Consider the following 24,583-nt stretch of genomic DNA (forward strand, 5'->3'; position numbering starts at 1 on the left):
CTAGTGAATGGGTTTCGTCACAAAGCCTTTTTCGTACAAAAATCGTCAGGAATCATTAACATAATATTGAAGTCGTTGTTCATATCAGTTTATTGATCACGAGTATTAGTAACAACTATAATTAATAACGTGATGAAATTTCAGGTTAATTCGACTTTACAAAACGGATCAAAACACTGCCCTAACACCATTTTGAACAAGGTGAAGGACAAGCGATTATACTTGTTTGTACGTCTCAATTTAGTTTCCAAACCTCATAATTCATAGCAGTATTTAACCATTTTTGCTAATTTACTGGAAAATAATGTGAAAAACAAATTAAAAACAAAAGCTAATCCGATATATTAAAATCTTATATAGAGAGAAGTACAGTAGCACTAAACTGTTAATTTAACTTCTTAGGTATTTTTCACATCGGTGAAAGTACAGAACAGGCCTACACAACAATTAAAACCAACACCAGAATTACGATGAAGATCAGATATGATAAAACTATGCACGGCATAACTATGGTTGGTTATTGACACTCAAAACAACTTTGGCTTAATAACGAATGACACATGATGAATAGGCTACCTATTACGCAGCAGGCCCACTAAAAATAAAAAGTACGCAAAATTGTCAAATAATTACAGTCAGAAATAGCGTAAACAATTTATCCGTTGCTGCTATGTATTGAATCTTCGTTGTTGGAAATGTCCCTAAAATCATCTTGAACTTGACAGAAAAGGTCAGGTTTGCTTTTCATGGAATACATAACAGTGTTTTCTTTTATCTACATGTATTAAAGTGAACGACTGCCAGTATACGTGAACGTGAACAATACTTCAACAACACACAAGTACAATTTAACTCTCTTTTCACTGAGTAATCTTCTCTCCATGATCTCGAATATTACGTACGTAGCTTAGCCTTATTTTCCAGTGTCAGCAGGACAATGTTTTATCAAAAACATTTCACAGCAACTTGTACAGAAATAGACATACACAACTGAATGGAGTGTTTTTTCTGTCCCTAACAACAAAGTTATTACTTAACAAAGTTTGGCAGATTTTAGTACATTATATCTACTCCGTGTATTCATTGACCATGGTAGGGACTGGCAGATTATTTGAAAAGAATTGTGTATTGTAAACATCATCTTGTCCTTTGATCCTGTTTGATTCTTACAATTTAAGTATGTAGCTTACAGGACCCTCACAAAAGCATCACATTAATACATTAACAAAACAGTGTAAAAAAAAAAAACAAAAAAAAAAAAAACGAAGCATAGATGGCCGCTCGATTTAAACTATAACTTTTCATTTAATACACAAACACATCGCATGATGTTATATTATATACATGTACACGCAAACATTCATAAAATAGGTATTTTTCGCCATCAATATGGGTATGACAGAAAGAGTAAAAACAGCGTATGGCAAATATATTACGATAACTAAGGACACGTTTAACTTCCAAGGCAGTTAACTTCTGATCTACAGCTGCCGATTGGCTTGTCCAACACCTCAAAAACTTCAGGACAGCAAAAATATCTGTCTTTTCATCTAAATAGCTCAGGCTGATGAGAAATAGTCCTCAATGATCTTACATATGTCTACATTTCATAAAATCTGCTCAATTTTAGGATAACTTTGGTTATATACCAATATACCGGTATGTCAAAAATGATGTACTTAAAGTGACGTGAAAATGACATCAAGAACAGGGGAGACAACTGAATCTCAAACGTAAAACAATACATCTTCAAGCCAGGGCTAGAAATGCATGATTCTGCATTTCTTTATACAGGGGTGTATAAATACATGTTTGTACACAGAACGATGCTGTACTTGAAGTATTTGTTCACAACACTTTTCCCCCCATATATAAACATGTCATTTTTTAACAATGCAAAGTTTCAAAAGCTAACCTGAATATCAATTACCGGTACATATAGTTACATGCATATCCAATTATTTAACAATTATTCAATGGATTTTCTTTTTTTTGGTAACATCTGGATAAAATGAACATTTATTTCTGTACAGTTTAGTGGCAGAGGAAGATACCTTCCACTGAAATCTCAAGGTTAAAAATACTTCCGAACAAATAGTGGTATGCATGTTTTATACAGCAAAATTATCACAGATTTCATGAAAACGTATTGACATGAATGAGACATTTAGCAGGCCATGTGGCACACACGCGGAAACTGTTGATATTTTTAACAGCAATTCCTCAGGTGCTGTGATGTTCAATACAAAATTATTTACATAACTGCCAAAAGAAATTACAGGAAACACACTGTAAGCACACAGTAACTTCCTCCAACCATGGCCCATTCCTCCTATACTCAGTTTGTACACCTAACAGTTTTCAAATTTCCACGGTTTTTCAAAGCTTTTCGAGGCCTAAAATTCATATTTTTCAAGCAGTTGGAATAAATACTCTACTCATACAAATATAAGGTTATGGCAATGTAAAATAACTATAATTTAATAGCTCAACTTTCCATCTGTCACATACATTCGTAAATGTTTACACCTATTTTCAATATTTTCCCAGCCCAACTACCAAACCGCTAGATTTTTCAAGCCATTTAAGTACTGGAAAAGTTATTTCAATTTCCAGGCTTTTCAATGATTTTGTGACCCCTTATGTCGCCTGATGAGAGAGCACATACATGTAGTATTACGTATTATATAAATGTCATGAAGAGAAATACTGTACTTCACCTAAAGGTTGGCATGTAAGAAGGCACTTTCAGACTTTTTTTGTTTTTGTTGAAAAAACTGGTTTCAGGGCCACTTCCCTTCCAGATATCGTGGCAAGTCAAATCAGCACTTTTACTAAATCATTTACATTGGTACTGTCTTTTTTTTGCTTGCTTTGCAATGCGAAATTGTCTATTTACATATGTACATTAGTGTTATGACAGTGGTTTTTGGTTTTTTTTTTTTCAGTAGTCTATACTTGCATTATTGGACACTTTCAGAAGCACATAAAGCTCTTTATATATGATACTTTTACTATCAATACTTCTAACATACGTGTATATTTTCTGATCATTACTGTTTGATACAATTTGACATTTCAGATTATCTGTTTCTAAGAATAAAAAGACTATCACAGTTTGTACCAGTCAATTTAGACAAACAAACAGCCACTATAAACAAGTTGGTTGCCCAAGGTAATATTATAGTTTCATCTTCTGAATAAAGAATAAAGAAAAATCATAAACTTTCAAATTTTGAATTCAGTTCTGAGAGAATATACACTATATGAGCAATATATATAAGTGGAAAGATTTTCGGAGGATCCATGAATAAAGAAAAATTATGAACTTTCAAATTTTGATTGATTTATTTATTTATTTGACTGTTTTACACCTTACTCAAGAATATTTGACTTATTTGACAGTGGCCAGCATAAAGGTGGGAGGAAACAGGGCAGACACCGAGGAAAACCCACGGCCATCCGCTGTCAGACCTTCCCATGTAAGCTCAAATTTTGAATTCAGTTCTGAGAGTATGTACAAATCAATGAGCACTATATATTTTTGGTTTTTTTAGATTGTTGGTGGAATCATGATAAACGTGAACTGTGTGAAAGCTACATATGTTGCGAAAACATTTGTCTCCTAAAATAAAAATGTTGGTGCACCAAGGCACTGTCATTGAGGTTGGTCACTGAGAGAAACAAACCCATGGTCAACTCAATTTGCAGTTTCTAGTATTACACAAATTCTTCACAAAATTTCTTCTGAGCAAAAAAAAAAAAAACTAAATTAATCACAAATCATACAAAAGTGTAAAAGTACAAAAGTTCCCTACATGTGCATAAGTGTATTAAGACTTAACTATGTCAAACATTGATGATTAATAACTTCCTGTATGGCTGTGATACTGATCACACCATTGTAGTGGGTTTAACATCGGCAAATAACTGTTTACTTATTTCGTTGACTTATGTGCAGCAAAACAATTTCTGCATTTCATCAGCCCTTTTATTATCCTAAGCCATTCTCAGTGTAAATTACCCTAATTCTTCAACCTCTTCAACTGCCTCTGCAACCAATATCTATAAACATTCTGAGAAACAAGGGGTGTAGCAAAAATAATATGCACAGTATAACGAACTTTACAACCGTACCACCTTGACGCAAAAGAACCATTTTATCGTCATAATAACTGTATGCATAAATTCGACCAAAAAATTGCTTTGGTGATTGAAAATGTTATAGATTTATAGCATCAGGTTTTGCTGTGCAGCTTTTTGTCAGGAAACACCCAAGCAATTTGCAAACCTTCAGTTGAAGTTTGGATAATACACGTGTAATGCCTGGGACACCTTCATTTCTGCAAAAGTTGAGAAGAAAATAATTCCTAGGTAAAACTCAGCTTTACTGAGAGATGTACACTAGAAGAGCTTCTGAACTGCAAATCGTGTTGGCAAACATGGCCATATAAGGAAGTTCAGCTGGTGGCCAAAACAAAGAGAAGAAATTAGGTGTCTCCGTAGAGCAGACCTGTTCGCACTGAGGGTCTGCCCTGACCACTGAAAAAGTCCTCTGATGTTGAAGCATTAATTCTTCTGCGCTGATTGGCTGAACGGCCTGGATCGCCATCCACATGGAAATTTAAGTATTTTACCACAACAATGAACAAAAGCAGGCTGACTACTTCAAGTCCAGCCAGGAAATAAAAATAATAGTCCAAATGAGAAGCTTGAATCACTTCTGTCTTTGAAGAATTACAGGTACAATTTCGCGCGTTGATATTGCCATAGTCAACACCAAGAAACCAGATGCCATCAAAGACGTACATCAGAGCCGTTCCCAAGAGGCTGCCGACCCCAGAGAAAAAGAAAAACATGCCCATAATGATGCCCTTCATTGATCTGGGGGCTTTGGAATAGGCAAATTCCAGGGCTGAAAGAGAATCATGGAGTCAAAGTTACAGTCTTTAATCTTTTAAGTTGTATGATTTACTTATTTATTTGATTGGTGTTTTACGCCGTACTCAAGAATATTCCACTTATACAACGGCGGACAGCATTATGGTGGGTGGAAACCGGGCACATTATGGTAGGGGAAACCCACGACCATCCGCAGGTTGCTGACCTGGACTTGAACTCACAGCGACCGCATTGGTCAGAAACTCCTGGGTCATAATGCTGGGGATAGCATGCTAACCAACTGAGCCACGGAGGCCCCCTTTGCTTATACTGTAGCAGGATTACAGTATGCAAATAATATATTGAAATGCAACAAATTGTCTACCACAGAGCTACATGTAGCCTGGCAATTTGGATGGTTTGCATTAATCACTTAATTAAATTTCTCGAGGTGAATCCTGATCTAGATCTGGATTCAGGATTTTTGCAAACAATTCTTCTCAATTTTACAAATACAGCACAAAATGCAGAGTCCTGTCCCTTTGTCTATAGCGTGTGAATTTGTACATTTAGCTGTGACAATGTCTAACATTGTCCAGACATTGTCATTGTCAATTCTGATTCAGTCATATATATCATGTACATGTATTATTAGTCATACTTGGCAGCACTGACTGAACTTGTGACCGTGACATCCCAACAACTGAAGTGTTAAACAACAGACTAGACTGTATAAGACCATCTTTAATGTAAAATTTTACTCTTAACAAAACATACTTATGAATAAGCTTTGAGAGAAATAACGTAAAGTTTCGTAGTAAGGATTAACAATCACCAGTACATGTTAGTGAAAGCTTCATACTTAGGTGATGCGTGAAACATTTTTTTCTTCTTTTAGCACAGAGTATGTAATGTGGTTTAACATCAAAAAAAGTACAAAAAAAGCTGCATCAGCTTTCTAATGGGGCTTAAAAATGGCTTTAAACTACAGTTTGTCTAATCTTCCAGTGGTCAGTCCAGAAATTAAGTAGCTTGATGTGGTATTGGTGGTGTTCAAAACAACCTTTTGGAAGGGGGAGGGCCCAAATTGGAGATGTTAAAGTGGTTCTGCCTGCCCATAGTGTTCATCAATGATGTCACTTCCACATATTTCCATGCACTGACGGGAAATATGTATACAACAGGGGTGTTATTAAGAAACAGAAAATCTACCTCAAAGATAAATATATTTTTTTTTTCATTTATTGATATATCTTTCTTCATTTTCTTTAAAAGCATGCAGTTTTTCTTTTATAGTGATGTTGCCTCCCCCTGGATAACTTACCAGCGATACTTGTGAAAACCTCACTGATCCCAATCAAGGCATACTGAGGAATCTGCCAAAACACACTCATATTGGCTGCTTGGTAACGAGTATTCCCTGTAAAATACATCCAACAGAAACAAAAGGTTAGATTTCAAGCTGAGCAAAAACTACAGCGGCATGTATAACAGGGGAGACAACTGCATCTGCATCACCACCACCATGACCACAAACAATGAAGCTTTCTGTCACTGTCTAAAAATAGGGGTGATCATACTCCTTATACTCCATGCACTGCTGTGTAATGGGCGGGTGGTGTGATTATGTCAGATACAGGCTTCCGTAGGATGGATTAAGATACAGATGCTTCGAGTGGTCACCATGGTCACACCTTATGCCTAGAGTTTCTACTTTTTCAAAATCTGTAGATTTTTCAGAGTGTAGTCTGTAGCCATTATTTACTTTTTATAAGCAACAGCTAACTGATGTTGTGCCCTGCTCCTGTGTTGCGTTGTTACGCTGAACTTGTTGTAAAACTGTGATACCAATGATGCTCCGAGACCGTGGTTGATTGTATAAGCTGCCATGCTGTTTTTACCAGCAAAAGACTCATCGTCATCTGAGAAACGTTTTGAAAGTTTTCACCGTGAGTTTTGCTCTCCAGATATTGTGATTTCTGCTACAATCCGTCACTAGTCATTTTGTAGCCGTTTATTTTCGTGAAGAAAATGGTATATTTTGTAAGTGTTCAGATTTATTGTAACGCGTTCGTAAGGCATTGTGGATTCGTAAAAAAAAAAATGTACTTTCACACACCATTCCCTACACTTTCATAGTTTGCACTGTAAATAGTCGAGTTTTGACAACATCTAGTTACTGTCACTCTGTGAGTATAGGGAGCTGTTTCATTCCATTACTTGTCTTTTGTAACGATAGGTCATTGTTGATCTGACAGACGCAGATAACCTCCTACAGTGTGCATCCCAATGTATGGAAGCCCGTTAGCAGCATCGTCCCTGTTACCTTTTGGTAGACTAAGTGTATGTATTGTAACGCATTGTGTACGTGATAATTACTCAACTGTATTTGTATTGTTCACATCACATGTAATGTGTTCATGTATGGTGGGCCTTATGCACCACTTCAAAACAGATAATTGAATTACGGTTGTTGTAATGGGTACAATAAATATTGTTGGTTTGCTGATTAAATATGGGTAATTAACTAGTGATATGCTAGGTTTGACAATGGATGTTTGCCCATATTCCACAATACTTGTATATTATTAATACATGTATTTCAAAAGTGTAACATTTTGTTACCTTTGCAAATTGTGTAGGCATTCAGGGCCATATCTAGGAAAAACATTACAGGTTCTGAACCCGAACTTTGCTGGTGACAGTGTAAAGAAATTTTAAAAATGCAACTCAAAATGATGCTTTCTAAGAGCTTTAAATCTGCGAATGAATGAAATTTATATGAAAACTTAACTTTTCATTGATGAAACACCATATTTTTGTTTAATTTAATTAATTTTTTAATTAAGTTTTAATACGGTTTGTTTAGTTTGGGTGGCCAACAGTTTGGGAGCCCAAATGTTTTCCAGAACCAAAGGTACTCTAGATATGGCCCTGGTGTTAGGCTTTGGAGTTACTCTAAACATGGCCCTGGCATTTGGAACTGTACAATAATTCTTGTAGTACAGAAGGTTTTAGATATGGCCCTGGCATTAGGCTTTGGAGTTACTCTAAACATGGCCCTGGCATTTGGAACTGTACAATAATTCTTGTAGTACAGAAGGTTCACTTTACTTCTGTTAGCTACACATGCCGTTTCAAAGCTTTGAGTGGTGGTAGTTACATTCCAAGTTACAGTGGGCAGTTTGTGTCATTGCTAGGGGTGAGTATCATTATTTTGATATGTCGTCACAGTCTAGGACACCGCCCAAGTTCCGACAAACTCTTAACTTTGTCTCGTTTTATCTATAGTCCATGATGAGCTTCAAACCTTACAATCTTTCAATGTTTGTTTGGTTACATAACAAATTAAGGAATATCTTTTGCTTGAGGTGAACTCCTAAGAGCTTCTGGATGTGTAACTTTAAAGCCAAGTACATTTACTGTGTGTAAATGTGATCTCTTGTCATCCTGACACCTTTTTAACGATAAGTATAACAAACACGTGATACTTTCACTTTGTTGTATTTATTAGAAACATAATCCAAGATGAAACTGTGTATTTCACAGGATTTACGGGATAACGGGTGTACCCGTTGGTCACAAATTAAAGGGCACATCTGAAGAAGCTCAAAAATGGGCGTTGGTGTTCGTCATTAGGACTGTTAACCTCTGTGCTCTTTAAAGCTGTATATGTTTGCTTTACATCACTGTCAACTCTAGCAAATTTCGTACGGAAATCCTCAACAATGCCAAGGTCACTATTCTGTCTAAAAGTACATGTATGCATGTATACTCTTGTAATCAAGTCTACACTGGGCCCTACATATACATGTATTCAGTAATTCTTGTAATCAATTTATGTTGTAATCATGCGGTTGCTGTGAGTTCAAGTCCAACTCATGCTGGCTTCCTCTCTGGCCGTACGCGGAAACGTCTGGCAGCAGCCTGCGGATGGTCGTGGGTTTCCCCCAGGCTCTTCTCGGTTTCCTCTCACCATACTGCTCGCGGCCGTTGCATAAGCGAAATATTCTTGAGTATGGCGTAAAACACCAATCAAATAAATAAATAAATAAATAAAATGTTGTAATTATGCCAAGTATAAACTATAGGCTTTCCACCTACTTATAACTGTAGCTCACCTATATTCTGGAAGATTGTAGCGTTGATAAAGCAGTTGTTAGGAATTGGCCAGAAGATCTGCAGCCTGCGTGTTTCCACTGCTCCTGCCACTGCCACAGCTATCGTGGCCACACCCATGCCCACCATCATCCTCTTGGCCATACTGAAGTGACAGCCAGCCTTGTCTAGCCTGGGGTACACCAGCCTGTCCATTACTGGGATTAGCATGATGACAAATACAACGTCAAACAACGACAGCCAGGCCACAGCCACCTAGTGAGGAAAACACACAAGAAACATTTCACAATGGGGACCTGTCCAACATCTGGCAGAATGACATTGTCGTCATTTTATTAACGTCAAATGTTCCTTTTTGATATCATTTGGTTGACTACGTTAAAAACAGTTCCCTGTTACAGAAGAAGCTGGTACATTGTAACACTGAATGTAGACGTTGTACTACAATCCATTTTTGACACAGCAATCGTTCAAGTTCCCGCTTCAAACCAGTGCCACCTCGCAGGTTTAAAAAAGAAAACCCTGTATACTGTGAATCTATTTCACCTAAAGCTGGGTGTGTGAAAGCACACTTTCACAAGCACACAAGGCCTTTGATAATGATATCTGTTGTTTTGATGTCAATGCTCAATTTTTCATGATGAAAAATTAATCAAACTTCACCAAAGAAAAAGTTTCTACATGACATACAAATCAATCAGAATCAAGCAAAATGTGTCACTTGAAAAAAGATTATCTTAATGTGAAATATAGAATTCTCCAAGCCTCATTGGCTAATTTGCAAGAAAACAGATTGAAATGCCAACAACAATAGTGGTTATATGTAACATTCTGAAACATTCTGAAAAAGAAGCATTCAGTACTGGCACAATAATATTATTTTAGTATTTTATACATATATTGGGTGGACAAATGGGCCGTACTTTGACACTCAATATCTCTAAAACCCTCTTATGTCAGCTTCTAAAAATTTACGCACTCAAAAGACATTATGTCCTAAGTATACAGACCACATTTCAATTTCATCCTTTAAGATTTCTGTTCATGGGACCAAAACCAAAGTCAAAAACTCATGTTCCGGACATTTCAAAATGATGTTCTACCTTGTTTTACTTGAAAAAGTGATAAATTGGTCCTCTATCTCGGTAGACAGCGAACGTTTCTTCCATGAACTGATTGAGTCCTGAATCTCCTTAAGAGTAATTTTTTTCTGGCAGTCCTTGAAGCATGCTTTTAGTTCATCCTCAGTGAATTTTTCAGTGCGACCCTCATGGCACCTGACAGGTGATGCAATGTGGGTCACCGGGACGTGCGTTTTTGAGGCTATGTTTTCATTTTAACCCAGTGTACAGACTACTCAAGCTATGACCTTGAAAATTGGTCAGTATATTAACAAAATCATGTCATTTCGTTGGAGGATAATGGAGCAATGCAGCATCAAAGTATGGCCCATTTTTTTATGCCCACCCGATATGTATAAAGTAGCAAGTGTCAACATTAGATAGTCATACAACTACATACTGACAGTGTCTGATCTGTCCAACGCATCATGGCTTACCTCCCTTTAATTTTGGAATGTCTTGATGTCATAGTAATGCAGCTTCATTATATTAGCATCTAGATGAAGCCATGCGAACATTTACCTCTTAACGTTTTACGAAAGATGAATGAAAATGACAACATTGAATAAAGTCACAATATTATAAAGTGAAAGAGAGATAAGCAATCAGCATATTTCACACAGGAGTAAACACAAATATTGGCACTATAGTCTCCATCAATTCCATCCCCTCTAGCCAGTTCCCCTTCTAATTTACCTTCAGAGATTTGTAAATACACTAAAATGACCCAAAGTTTTACCCACACAAGTGCATTTTTGGAGGCAAATAAAAATATTATTTTTGGTGCTGACACAATTTTCCATGTTTTCCATGTTCTAAGCAAACCTCAAAATACCTTTCCAAAATCACTGGAACTCTAAGAATCAGGAAATATGGGAAAGTTAGTTACGGATGAAATTTATGGTCTTTTATGATAGCTTGGAAAAGCTTAGGTACGACATGCTCATTTATTCTTACAGACTTTGGAGCCATTCTACCACAAGAGATGTTGGCGCACTTGGTAAGCCTACCAAACCATAAATCACCATAGGGAAACAGTAACAGTAAGAAGGAAAATCTACTAAATACATGTATGAACAGTGCATGACTCACATCTGGGGTCTCCACCTCTGGATTAGTCCAATTTCCTGGGTTACACCAGTCTCCTGGGTTACAGCAGTTTCCTGAATTAGACCAGTTTCCTAAGGTAAACCAGTTTACTGAATCAGAGAATGTCAGTCTCATGTGTAAACCCTGAATGTAGAATGTGGTCTCCATCTGAAACAAAAAAAGCCAAAAAACATGCGCATCTTTTTACTGACTGACTGCTTTAACACATGCTTTAAGACAAGGACACATGATCATGATAGCGGGGTCTCATTGTGGGAAAAGAATGAAAGTATTTTTTTTTTTTTTCATTTTTGAGGGATATTTTATAAATGTTAGCCAGCTTGAGCTGGCCCTATTATTAACTGACTACCGTAACGTGTGTTATTTCTGAAATACAGTCACTGTGGCCTGGCCATGCAGAATACAACAACCTTTCACTTTTACAAATACAGCAAGACTAAAACCTGGCTCTGGGGAACCCATGACTATCCACAGGTTGCAGACAGACCTTCCCACGTACAAATGGAGAGGAAGCCAGCATGAGCTAGAATTGATCTCACAGCAGCTACATTGAGGAGAGGCTCCCTGATCATTGTGCTGTTCTAGCACCCTAAACACTATTAGCCATGGGGCCCCTGAGATGCAGTGCAAAGACAATTGATTAATAACATAAACTGCAATGCAAGATCTTGATTACATCTCTGAGCCATAAACACACACCAACCTGATAATACACCATCCAATATGGCACCATGAATACAAAGACACAGAGGATCTTCAATAAGGATTTCACATCTTCAACAATGCCATCAGTAAAACGACCTCCATATTGCATCTTGGCCCGGTCAAGGAAACCCACTCTAGCCGTGCCTCGGCTGAAAAAAAAAAACGAGAAATGCATTCAACCAAAATGTTGGGCACATTAGATAATATTCATAAATGTACTTGTTTAGACACATACCCCCATGGGGTCTCTGGGGGTAAAAAAGGTAAAAAATTCTCTGGGCAAGCTTGGTGTGAAAGGTAACTAACATATATATCTCTCACGTGTGGGCACGGGGAACAGAAAAGGTCCTTCAATGTCCATCTTCGTTTGATTTAGAGTGCTCTCATCTTTTAAACATGTCCTCGCCACGATATAACAGCAATATTGCCATTCACTCCCTCATTCTCAACACACGGAAGAATGATAACTGCTACAGCCATTTGGTGGGTATGCATCCGTCTGGCACCACTTTTGTTATCTTTGTCATTACATACATCTAAGAATAATAATTCATTGTCATTTTACTTTTTTTTATGTACATGTCATGTACTGTACATGGGGAGGTCTGTCAGCAACCTACAGATGGTCGTGGGTGTCCCCCTGGTTGTGCCCGGTTTCCTTCCACCATAATGCTGGCTGCCATCAAGAATGTACATTTATAGATGAATGAATGAATCCTTTGGGTTTAACGTTGTACTTTAATAACAATGTTTCAATACTATGACGAGTATTATTGTATTATTGTATTATATTATGAGTCATTAGGTGTGTGTACATATACTGTGTTTTCTTGTGGCAGAGCCAGTCCATGCCACCGGCGCTGCAGCCACTGAAGTGTCATTCTGAAGACACCAGACATGACGCCCCGCAGTCACATTATACTGACACCGGCCCAACCAGTCATGTTTCTTTGCTCTAACCTCTCAGTTCTGAGCCTCAACCGAGGCAGCAGCAAGTAATATTTGTAAAGTCTATCGTGGATCTATATGCACACTGCATATATACTACTGGATGAATAAATTATGGGACAGGCCATGGTCTAGTGGTTATTGAAAAGCTGTTTGCCTTTCAATCACCGGCACACTTAAGGTGTGGGTTCAAAACTGGCCTTCGGCAGGGAAATTGTAAATTTTGCCATTCTCACTAAAGAGGTTGACATAATGATATCTTTAGCCAGGGCGTGTCTCACTGTCTTTCAGACAACCTATTCTGAGAAAATAGAAGAAATTTGAAAATGAGGCACCCTCTTTCAAAATTCTGGCTAAATCTACCATGGTTGACAATGATCGTGAGTCTTTTTGACAACAGTATTAATGTTTGTTCGAGGCCATTCCTCCTGACATCACATATCTATTTTTCACGTGGCAAACTTCATCTGTAGCTCATCAAAAGGTTGCTGGTTTACCCCTTGACTAACAAGCAAGTCCAACTAAATCAGTCTATTAGCTAGAAGTTCCCCAGGGTGACTTACGAGTTGGTGAACCATTCTCTGTCTGAACTGCTGCGTCCTCGAGAGCTGGTGCATGATTCACACAAAACCTTACACACATTAGTCAGGATGCTGCCTGAGGGTGGTCTGCTGACATACACAGTACAACCTACAACACAACACCTTAGACACATTAGTCAGAATGCTGCCTGAACGTGGCCTGCTGACATACACACTACAACCTACAACACAACATTTTACACACATTAGTCAGGATGCCGTCTGAGGGCGGCCTGCTGACATACACAGTACAACCTACAACACAACCCCTTACACATATTAGTCAGGATGCTGCCTGAGGGTGGCCTGCTGACATACACAGTACAACCTACAACACAACCCCTTACACATATTAGTCAGGATGCTGCCTGAGGGTGGCCTGCTGACATACACACTACAACCTACAACACAACACTTTACACACATTAGTCAGGATGCTGTCTGAGGGTGGCCTGCTGACATACACAGTACAACCTACAACACAACCCCTTACACATATTAGTCAGGATGCTGCCTGAGGGTGGTTTGCTGACATACACAGTACAACCTACAACACAACACTTTACACACATTAGTCAGGATGCTGCCTGAGGGTGGTCTGCTGACATACTCCGTACAACCTACAACACAACCCCTCACACATATTAGTCAGGATGCTGCCTGAGGGTGGTCTGCTGACATACACAGTACAACCTACAACACAACACCTTACACACAACAGTCAGGATGCTGTCTGAGGGCGGCCTGCTGACATACACAGTACAACCTACAACACAACCCTTTAAATAAATAAGTCAGGATGCTGCCTGAGGGTGGTCTGTTGACATACACAGTACAACCTACAACACAACACTTTACACACATTAGTCAGGATGCCATCTGAGGGCGGCCTGCTGACATACACAGTACAACCTACAACACAACCCCTTACACATATTAGTCAGGATGCTGCCTGAGGGTGGTCTGCTGACATACACAGTACAACCTACAACACAACACCTTACACACATTAGTCAGGATGCAGCCTCAGGGTGGTCTGCTGACATACACAGTACAACCTACAACACAACACCTTACACATATTAGTCAGGATGCTGCCTGAGGGTGGCCTGGTGACATACACAGTACAACCTACAACACAACACCTTAGACACATTAGTCAGGATGCTGCCTGAGGGTGGTCTGGTGACATACACAGTACAACCTACAACACAACCCCTTACACACATTAGTCAGGATGCTGTCTGAGGATGGCCTGGTAACATACACAGTACAACCTACAACACCTTACACACATTAGTCAGGATGCTGCATGAGGATGGTCTGCTGACATACACAGTACAACCTACAACACAACACCTTACACACATTAGTCAGGATGCTGCCTGAGGGTGGCCTGGTGACATACACACTACAACCTACAACACAACACCTTACACACATCATTCAGGATGCTGCCTGAGGGCGGCCTGCTGACATACACAGTACAAGCTACAACACAACACCTTACACACATTAGTCAGGATGCTGCCTGAGGGTGGTCTGCTGACATACATAGTACAACCTACAACACAACACCTTACACACATTAGTCAGGATGCTGCCTGAGGGCAGTCTGGTGACATACACAGTACAACATATAACACAACACCTTACACACATTAGTCAGGATGCTGCCTGAGGGTGGTCTGCTGACATACACAGTACAACCTACAACTCAACACCTTACACACATTAGTCAGCATGCTGCCTGAGGATGGCCTGCTGACATACACAGTACAACCTACAACACAACACCTTACACACATTAGTCAGGATGCTGCCTGAGGGTGGCCTGCTGACATACACAGTACAACCTACAACACAACACATTAGTCAGGATGCTGCCTGAGGGTGGCCTGCTGACATACACAGTACAACCTACAACACAACACATTAGTCAGTTTGCTGCGTGAGGGTGGCCTGCTGACATACATGTACACAGTACAATCGGCCTCAATACCTTATATAATTAAAGATTTTCTGATGAAGATAATCTTAACCATGTAACCAAGAAACATTCATTGAAGATGCACATCTACACGTATGTCAATAGGCGATTCATTATGCAGTACAACATTTGCTTTTTGCTTCTTTCGATGATGACTTATGTGGCATTAAAGTCAGGTTTACAGGTGGAGAAAACCACACAGCCGTGAGTAAACCACCCCATACCTTACAAACCTCCTGACTGAAAGTCACAGCCAAACCACCCAGATATGGATTTGAACACGTGACCTATATGGTCAAGGGTCTGACAGTTAAGAAAAAAATAAGCCAAAAGTTAATCATGCAACAAACACCTCGAGTGCTCTCTGAAATCAGTCTCTATGAAAAACTGAGGTAAACCATACATACATGTATTATCAGATTTTCATTTGCTGGTACTTGGTTTGACATACAAGTACATGTAGTTTGATGCTACCAAGAGGAGGTTATGGTTATGGTAACCAAAAAAAAAAAATCTTGAACATTTGTCACTCAACAATTATGTACATCATGGAAATCAAATAACAATGTGGGCAACGTGAATACATGTAATTACCAAACAGAAATAACAATGTGGGCCAAGTCAGATATTAACAAACATGAATAACAATGTAGGCAAAGTCAGTATAACGATATGGGCAAAGTCAGTAATTCCTAAACATTACTGTTAATGTGGGCAAAATCAGTAATTCCCAAACAGGAATAACAGTGTGGGCAAAAAAGTCAGTAATTACCAAATATGAATAACAATGTAGACAAAGTCAGTAATTCCCAAACAGGGATGACAATGTGGGCAAATTCAGAAATTACCACACATAAATAATGTAGGCAAAGTAAGTATAATGATGTGGGCAAAGTGAGTAATTACCAAACAGGAATGACAATGTCGGCAAAGTCAGTAATTACCAAACAGGAATAACAATAAAGACAAAGACAGTAATTACCAAACAGGAATAACAATAAAGGCAAAGACAGTAATTCCCAAACATGAATATCAACATAGGCAAAGTGAGTAATTACCAAACAGGAATAACAATGTGGGCACAGTCAGTAATTACCAAATATGAATAACAATGTGGGCAAAGTGAGTTATTACTAAACAGGAATAACAATAAAGGCAAAGTCAGTAATTACCAAACAGGAATAACAATGTTGCAGCTCCCAGACAGCAGCAAGCCACCAAGTATCCCCAGAAGAAATGATACTGTTGTTGGAGATAGGCTATCCCTCCTAATGCTATGAACGCTCCCAAATTCACGCACCAGTAAAACCAGTTGAAGAACACTCGCATTGCTTTTTGACCAGAGTTTTTTAACTGAAAAATGATAAAGATTACAAATCATATCAATTTTCAGATCTCATTCATTTATTTCATCACCAGGCATGGGGACTGATTGTCAGATTGTCTAAAGTGTATCATGGAAGTCCAAAAATACCTCACCCTGCCTCCAAATTACATTAGCAATCACCAGATCTGATGAAGTCTGTTATTTTTTGTTTCCCACATTTTAAACAAAATAATCTGAAATCAGCCAACTGGAGCCTGCATCATGCAAGTTCCAGACAGGTTAACTTTTACTTTTAGAGAGCAATACCTATATAAAACAATTGTGGATATTTTCTTCACTAAACATCCTTTTAGGCATGTTAGGTGACATAGCTACCACCTAAAGTTAGATAGTGGTTTCCTGCCTTATGCATACTGCTCTTTATATACCAGTAGTAGATCTAATATAAGAACAGCATTTAAAAGCAACATACGATTTTAATGTTTATAGGAAAGAGAACTAAAATTGAAGTAAGCAGCAGCAGAAATAAATTAAAAAAAATGTACATACAATACTTACATTCAATTATTTTATTTATTTATTTATTATTTGTAGATTTTATTTCCATGAATTTAATGCAGTAAACTGCATTAATTGTAAAGTGGGCACTGTGGACCATATTGATATTGTACATGTCACAAACGACATCACATCAACTATTTTCTGGCCTTAAAAGAGGCATTTAATCTTATATTCCGGTTCTCTTTTTCACACACAGTTCACAGTTACACATTACAGGGTCAAGTGCTCACAAAAGAATATAAAACTGATGCGTCCTCAGTGAGATATATTATCAAGCAGTATGCATTCTTCATAAAAGCCACATACAATTCACATAAAGTACATTAAATGGATACAAATCTGACTCTGACTGGCTGACAGTGGAGATAGGATTTGCTGGGTTAAATCTTGCAGCTTTGGTCACCCTTGAATAAATGTACCATACCTAAAATTTAGCTTCTAGGCAAGGCAGAGCTTGCCTACCTCTCACACCAGCCAATCAGAACAGATGCTGTATCCTTTTAACTTATGACAAAAACCTCTTTGTGGAGTCAGTCCCAGATGTTTACTTCATTTCTATATGTTTTTCTTTCCCTCAATTTAGGTTATAATTTAAGCAATCATCCTGTATGAAAAACAGATAAAACACCTGATCTGCTCCAAATGGGGCTATGGTAGCCTTCACAGCACCAACTCCTATGGCAACAATAAACAAAGCCAAGTACACAGCCCAGGCACAGCTCTCATCAAACGGGTTCTTCAGTTGTGAGATCGTATACATTTTCTCTGTCCTATTCCCACAGACACCCGGTAAGGTTTCCGCATCACTATTCCATGATAAAAACGGCAAAAAGGCACATCCTCCTAAGTAAATCACAAATGAAACCAATATAGTTCTGGCTTTGCCGAGAAGACTGTCAGCCACCCATCCTCCAACCAAGGACATGCTGTATGACACACCGAACAGGAAAAACGAGGCGTTTGCCGCATTGTAAGACATCCAAAGGTATGGTTTTTTGTTCAGAAACAACACAAGGTTTCCAGCAATGGAATAAAACGTCACACGTTCCAAAATTTCAGCTAATAATATAGTAGCACAGGCCAGGCGCACTTTGCATTTTTCTCGCCCCTCAATCCCGCTCTGGTACTGGACGCTTCGTCTTTCCCGCCGCAGCAGTCTCTGTCTTTCGCCGTTCATCATAAATTCGTACGATTCTTTCGTCCAATTTACAGCCTAACCAAAAAAATTTGACAGAAAACTGTCATTTTGACATCACCATTTCCTGATCCCAATCGGTCGGTCGCCATTTCTATATCATGTGACTGGCTTTCAACCTTAGGGTTGACTAAAAACGCGGAATTGACTAAAAGCCGAAAATATGATGTAGGTCGCGTTTAATCTAGGTGGCCCATTTTTCAGTTTCATCTTAGCGGTTTACACCAACTCTTTGTGTTGAAATAAGAAATGTCTAAAGTCTATTTTAGTAATATAAAAAATCCCTATTCAGTTCGGGGTCTCTTAAGTCGAATTATATATTTCGGTATAGGCCTACATACGCTTGTATATCATTCGAGCTCACGCGCCTTTCTACGTGATTGTCTAAACTTTGGGTAGGAGTTTTAATGCTGAAAGTTTGAAATTTTGAAAGGGCGAGAGCACACAAGGAGATAGGTGGTGATGAGGCTGCGAGTGACGTCCCCTTGGCGTTGCTAGGCACTCCTCCCAGCTGCCGGCATAAAAAGGTCCAAATTTTGACGGTCAACCTATATCAAGATTTTTATGGCTTCTTTCTGACAGGCTGGGCCAGTTATGCACCAAAGCTTATTGGCCACGGAATGTTTCGGATTGAGCTACAGCGCTAAACGTTAACATTGTCGCTTATGGAAAATTAATGGGGGTCTGTGGCCACGTAGTCCTATGTGCGGTGTATTCTGTAAGATGGATTGGAAGCGAGAGGCCACGTGATCTCCTTAGTAACAAACGGCGTGGGTGAAGAAAACGGTCCTCCCAACGTTATAGCATGGGAAAATGCCTATTTTGGAATCGCTGTCAGCGATCTTGTATCCGTTGGATTTGTATAATTTTCAGCTTTCCAGATAGTATGAGTATATTTGGTCGCTAGCGAAGTCGCAAAAAGCGACATTTTCCCCAATGCTTTAACACTGGGTGGCCATTTTGTTTTAGAAACGAAAGACTGATCACGTGACCTCCAACTTCCGAGCCGTCTTACAGAATAGCTGTCCTGTGACCAAGTATGGAAATATACATGTATTAAGCATTCCGAATCCATGAAAATGCTATATGGTGTAGGCCTAGGCCTATATGCATGTACATATAAATAAACTAAATAAAAATTTACCTGTACGCGTGTCATCGTTGTTTTATGTTTTTCTATAAGAATTACACGTTCGACCCATGAATGGACATGTAGGCCTATATGTGTAGACAGGAATTCATGTGGAGAGCATAAACTCGTAATGGCCTACATCTACCGTAATACAAAGCCATTTTTATGTAAATTAGTTGTCTACCGGCATACTCTGATATAAGAATATATATTATATATACTATATGTAATCTAATACATTCTCCTTATAAGAATTATTCAGCACTAAATTATGTTGAAAGGATATAATTACTGACTTAATTTTTATGGCGTACTATTATCATATCGGTAATGGTGTGTATGTGCCTATGTTTTATGCATGTGCTGCGTCACTCGAACGTCATACGAAAGACACCAATAGGCCGGTCTCACCAAGTCACGGCTGTACCGCGAGCCAAGTCACCATTAATTAATCATTCGTTCTCATGAAACTCTCACATCTAAAATACGATGGAAAATAATTCAAATACGAATTAAAATACTTTTTGCTAAGTCCACACATCATATATGGAAAGGTTCTCCAGCAACCTGCAGAGGGTCGTGCATGGTTTTTTCCAGGCTTTGTGCGGTTTTCTTTTACTATAATGATGGCAATTGTTGTATATAAATGAAACACCGATCGTGAGAAATGACAGAAGGCCTTAGCCATGCCCAGTATATTACCCGCTGCCGAGAGTCCCAAGCGAGGAAATATGTGTACCAAACTGTGACAAGTATTTAACCCGAGTCTTCTGTGTAGGCTACATGTAGATGGAAGCATCCTGTGTATGGAAGCAATCTCGGACCAATTGTCTGTAAGTGCGATACAAGAAGATATATTTGATATCTTCATTTGATATTCATTTGATTAGTGTTTTACGCCGTTCTCAAGAATATTTCACTTATGACACGGTGGCCAGCATTATGGCAAGAGGAAACCGGATAGAGCCTGACTCACGACCATCTACAGGCTGCCTGCAGACCTTCCCAAGTACGTCCGGAGAGGAAGCCAGCTATAGCATAACTTGAAGATAGATAATTATTTATTATATGATGGGACGGCAATTTTTTGTTCGTAAACAACAACTATCCTTGCGCTGGCGAAGGATTACAGCTTATTGTGCGTAAGAATTAAGATATAAACAAATTGTCGTTAACAACATTGGGTGTGGGCTGCAAAACTCAATAACAGCAAAGGAAGAACTCGGGTCCAGTCATACCAAAGACTTTAAAAAGGGTACTTGTTGCTGCCTCTCTTGGCTCTCAGTACTCAGAGGTTAGAGCAAGGAAACAGGACTGTTATGGATTTCCCCCGGGCTCTGCCCGGTTTCCTCCCACCATAATGCTGGCCGCCGTCGTACAAGTGAAATTTTCTGAAGTACGGCGTAAAACACCAATTAAATAAATAAATGAATAAAATACAGAAGCCTATAGGGTTTAGAGGAGAGAAGGCCTCGAAGGAACTTGCATTATTTGCCTAATGATGTAGCCCTATACACTGTTTCTCAGTCATATTTTGCTGTTTTTGACTACTAAACTTTCTAGATGGACAGAAAAACCCCTTAAAGACGTTTTATATATGTGGGAGCGTGGGAAGGTCTTCCAGCAACCTGTGGAAGGGCGTGGGTTTCCCCCAGGCTCCGCCCGATTTCATTCCACCATAATGCTGGTGGACGTCGTATAAGTTCGTTTGAGTTCGGCGTAAAATACCAAACAAATAAATAAAAATAAAGAATAGCAAATATGGCGAGTTTATGTCCTATATTCTAATTTTACAAATTGGAATGAAACACAAATATAACAACGAAGCATGCATAAGCTTCAGAGTTATAATCTCCGCAGATGTAGAATAAATATACAGCTATAAATTTATTCAAAACGAACAAAAACAACTTCACCGGGACTTGCTTCTTTTTGGCTCGATCTCCGCATTCATGCAGCTTGATAACACTGAGGGATTTAAAGAGAGGGGAGAGAGGCGAGGGATAATCAATACATCCCCTCTGACGGGCTGTTTTCTTTCTTTATGCGTATTTACACACGGAGGCCTTCAACGATGAAAGTGAATTGAGGGAATTAAAATTCTTTTTCCCTTTAAAAAAGTTGCCCGTATAATCCCCTTGCTCGCGGTAATGTAAACGGCTGTAGATTTCTAATCATGTTCTTCAAGACGAACGGGTTAGCGTACGTACCTGCTGTCGGCTTGGTTTGTCTACTAATTTTCCAATCTCCGTGTATTCTAACATGCGCTCCTCCCAACCTTAGAGGTAAGTGATGAAATTAGACTCTACTTTATATGTAAAATACTGGTACTTCATGGGCGATGCCTCTTCATACAGCCTACTGGAACTTTCTCTCTGATCCGATATACCAGTGTTATAAAATAAATCTTGATAAACGTGAATTTACAGTTATATAGTGAAACTCAATGGGTTTTATATCTTTAATCCCATGATACTAGAAATACAGAGTTTTACCGTTTGACTTCAGTCTGAAGGATAAATCTACCCGGGATTTTTGGTAAGAGGGAGTGGGCCGTGACTGAGTGGTTAAAGAGTTTGTCTTTCAGTCTCTAGTATGCACGAGGTGAGAGGTTCAAACCAGGCTGTGAACAAGGAATTTGTACATTCGCGGGCAATCTTTTGTCTTCCACCAATATGGCGTGCTTATCTGTACGTTGTCACGTTTACCAGTGACTTACCAATGGGTGGTGATTTACCACGGGCAATCCAGTTTCCTCCACGCATGAATCTTACACTCCAAAAATTAATCTGTTAATTTTGACAGAAAGTCGGTTGTTTGACTGATGCTAGAATGTATTTTGTTCTTACAGCATAATACTATGTCATATTCAACATAATATCCTGTTAGTTTAATAGGATCTTTATGCTGAATTAATAGAATATGTGTAATATAGTTAACAGAATAATCTGTGGCAATAGCATAATGCATTCTACCATCATTTAGATAACAGACTTTCTGTTAAAATTAACAGATTAATTTTTTGAGTGTACTAAGGGGAAACTTTTAGAACGTGGCGTTTAATAACAATGGAATGAATAAATGAGTAAAAAAAAATATGAAAGCTTTCATGGATGTGTAATGTTCAGAATAAGGGATCATGTGGTCATAAAACGTTGTCAGCTTAATACATGTACAGTGTTCACAGATAAACATTGTGATGGATTTTCAAGATGTTTGCTAAACTCTCGGTGACCTTAATGATTCATTCACATGAGAACTGCATGCACACTGATATTCAAAGACGACAAAAATCCAGGTTAACCCAGGATGTTTTTTCACACATGTAATTCAACTTGTAAGGCAACGCAGCGCGGCGCAATGACCCATCAGCCTCTTACCAGTGCTATTGTTGTGAGTTGAAATCCAGCTCATGCTGGCTTCCTCTTCGGCCGTATATGGGAAGGGCCTGCGGCAACCTGCGGATGGTCACGGCTTTCCTTCGGGCTTTGCCCGGTTTCTTCCCACCTCATGTTGGCCGCCGTCGCATAAGTGAAATGTTCTTGAGTACAGAGTAAAAGACAGTCAAATAAATAAATAAATGGAAAGAAAAGTGCCTTAACAAACACTTTAACTTACTGTAGAAATCCAGACTAAGGCGACGACAAAGGTCTGTGGATAAATACGTATTAAGATTTGGAATTTTAGGATTTTCAAAGTTCTTAATTGGTCACGAGTCTTATAATTACAATTAGGGTGATGTTGACAGCTTTGCTGAGATTCACATCTTCTGCTTAGCAAAAACGGTTTGTGTTAAAATTCACATTGATTTATAAGATGTGGTACTTAAAATGGATTTATAGACACTAAGAATTCATAATCAACAATTTTGGGATAATTGGGAAGCCATCTATTAGCATATCGTCTTTCAAAGCATATTGCAAAACCAAATATATACAATTCCAACCGGGTAATAACTCGAGTCTGTATCTAGGCCACGGAAGTAAATTAAAACGGCGTTAAATCAAAACTTTTTCCTACGGCTGTAAATAGCTAATTGTAATCTGCTCGCCATAACTTCATTTTTTTAAAACTATAATAATTGTTCCTCATTGCTTTGATGGTGTCAAAATGTAATAAATTGTTAAAATATTACGCGATCAGAAATTACACGCTGCCAGTGTAAAAGATACACTGAGCTGTATAAGATTTTACTAGTGGTGTTTGCAGACGTATATATTATAGCTATAGGTATACCCGCGTTACTGCCGTTTAACATTTTATAAAACATCGTGCAATTCACGATGCCAGCCATAGTTCGGCATAGCCGAAAAAGACGGTGCGTCAACAAGATAATGGAGAACAAGCTGAATGACATTGAAAAAAATGATTAAGGGCTATGGAAAAACAACATGGCTCTGCAACAGGATCCACGTGTGGTACAAGCTAGATGAATGTTGTTACGTGAACTTTGTGAAACGGGCCCGGATCGTGGGTCCACAGCGTACGTGTACCAGGCAGTGTAACCGTTTCCCGCATCCTATATATCATTCTACAAGCAAACAAAGGCCTGTTGTTCGGTGAGTAATTACCACTCACTCTTCAAATAAACAACGGGCTTCTATCGCAGTTCCTGTCCCCATATTTAACGATAACTATGCAGTATAAATATCTCCATGGGCAATCTTTCGTAGAAAAACAGGTGGTATTGTACCACCAAACTTTTGGAGAAAAACAGGTAGAGTCGTACCAGCGTAGAACGAGGTGGTACTCTCTGCGTGCACAGTTGACTTAACCATGTCGACAATTGGATACACCTGGGACTATTATAATAGCCCCAGGTTATACACACTGTTTGCTAGACGACTGTCCGTAGAGTGCATAAATTTTACAGTTAGTTATACGCAGTGTTTGTTAGATGACGGTCCGTTGAG

General features: G+C 38.8%; 1 protein-coding gene across 1 annotated transcript; it reads right to left on the reverse strand.

The window, feature by feature from the left end:
- Nucleotides 1-1,241: 1,241 nt before the first annotated feature.
- LOC135476167 (solute carrier family 15 member 4-like) lies at nt 1,242-18,611 on the reverse strand. The gene is made up of 8 exons (XM_064756098.1): nt 17,972-18,611; nt 16,628-16,808; nt 13,448-13,574; nt 11,935-12,085; nt 11,214-11,378; nt 9,003-9,255; nt 6,206-6,301; nt 1,242-4,915 (listed from the first exon to the last, which is right to left on the reverse strand). Exons 1-8 carry the CDS (start codon nt 18,521-18,523, stop codon nt 4,491-4,493), a joined length of 1,950 nt encoding a protein of 649 aa, XP_064612168.1. The 5' UTR covers nt 18,524-18,611; the 3' UTR covers nt 1,242-4,490.
- Nucleotides 18,612-24,583: the final 5,972 nt, after the last annotated feature.

Source organism: Liolophura sinensis, chromosome 10 (genome assembly GCF_032854445.1).
Source record: "Liolophura sinensis isolate JHLJ2023 chromosome 10, CUHK_Ljap_v2, whole genome shotgun sequence".
Taxonomy (NCBI): Eukaryota; Metazoa; Mollusca; class Polyplacophora; order Chitonida; family Chitonidae; genus Liolophura; species Liolophura sinensis.

Excerpts from the sequence above, each read along its gene's own strand:
- LOC135476167 (XM_064756098.1), bottom strand. The coding sequence starts at position 18,523 with ATGATGAACGGCGAAAGACAGAGACTGCTGCGGCGGGAAAGACGAAGC. Across the intron at positions 11,379-11,934 it reads ATTGGATGGTGTATTATCAG|ATGGAGACCACATTCTACAT; the intron begins GTTGGTGTGTGT and ends TTTTTGTTTCAG. Across the intron at positions 9,256-11,213 it reads CAGAGGTGGAGACCCCAGAT|GTGGCTGTGGCCTGGCTGTC; the intron begins GTGAGTCATGCA and ends TTTCCTCACTAG.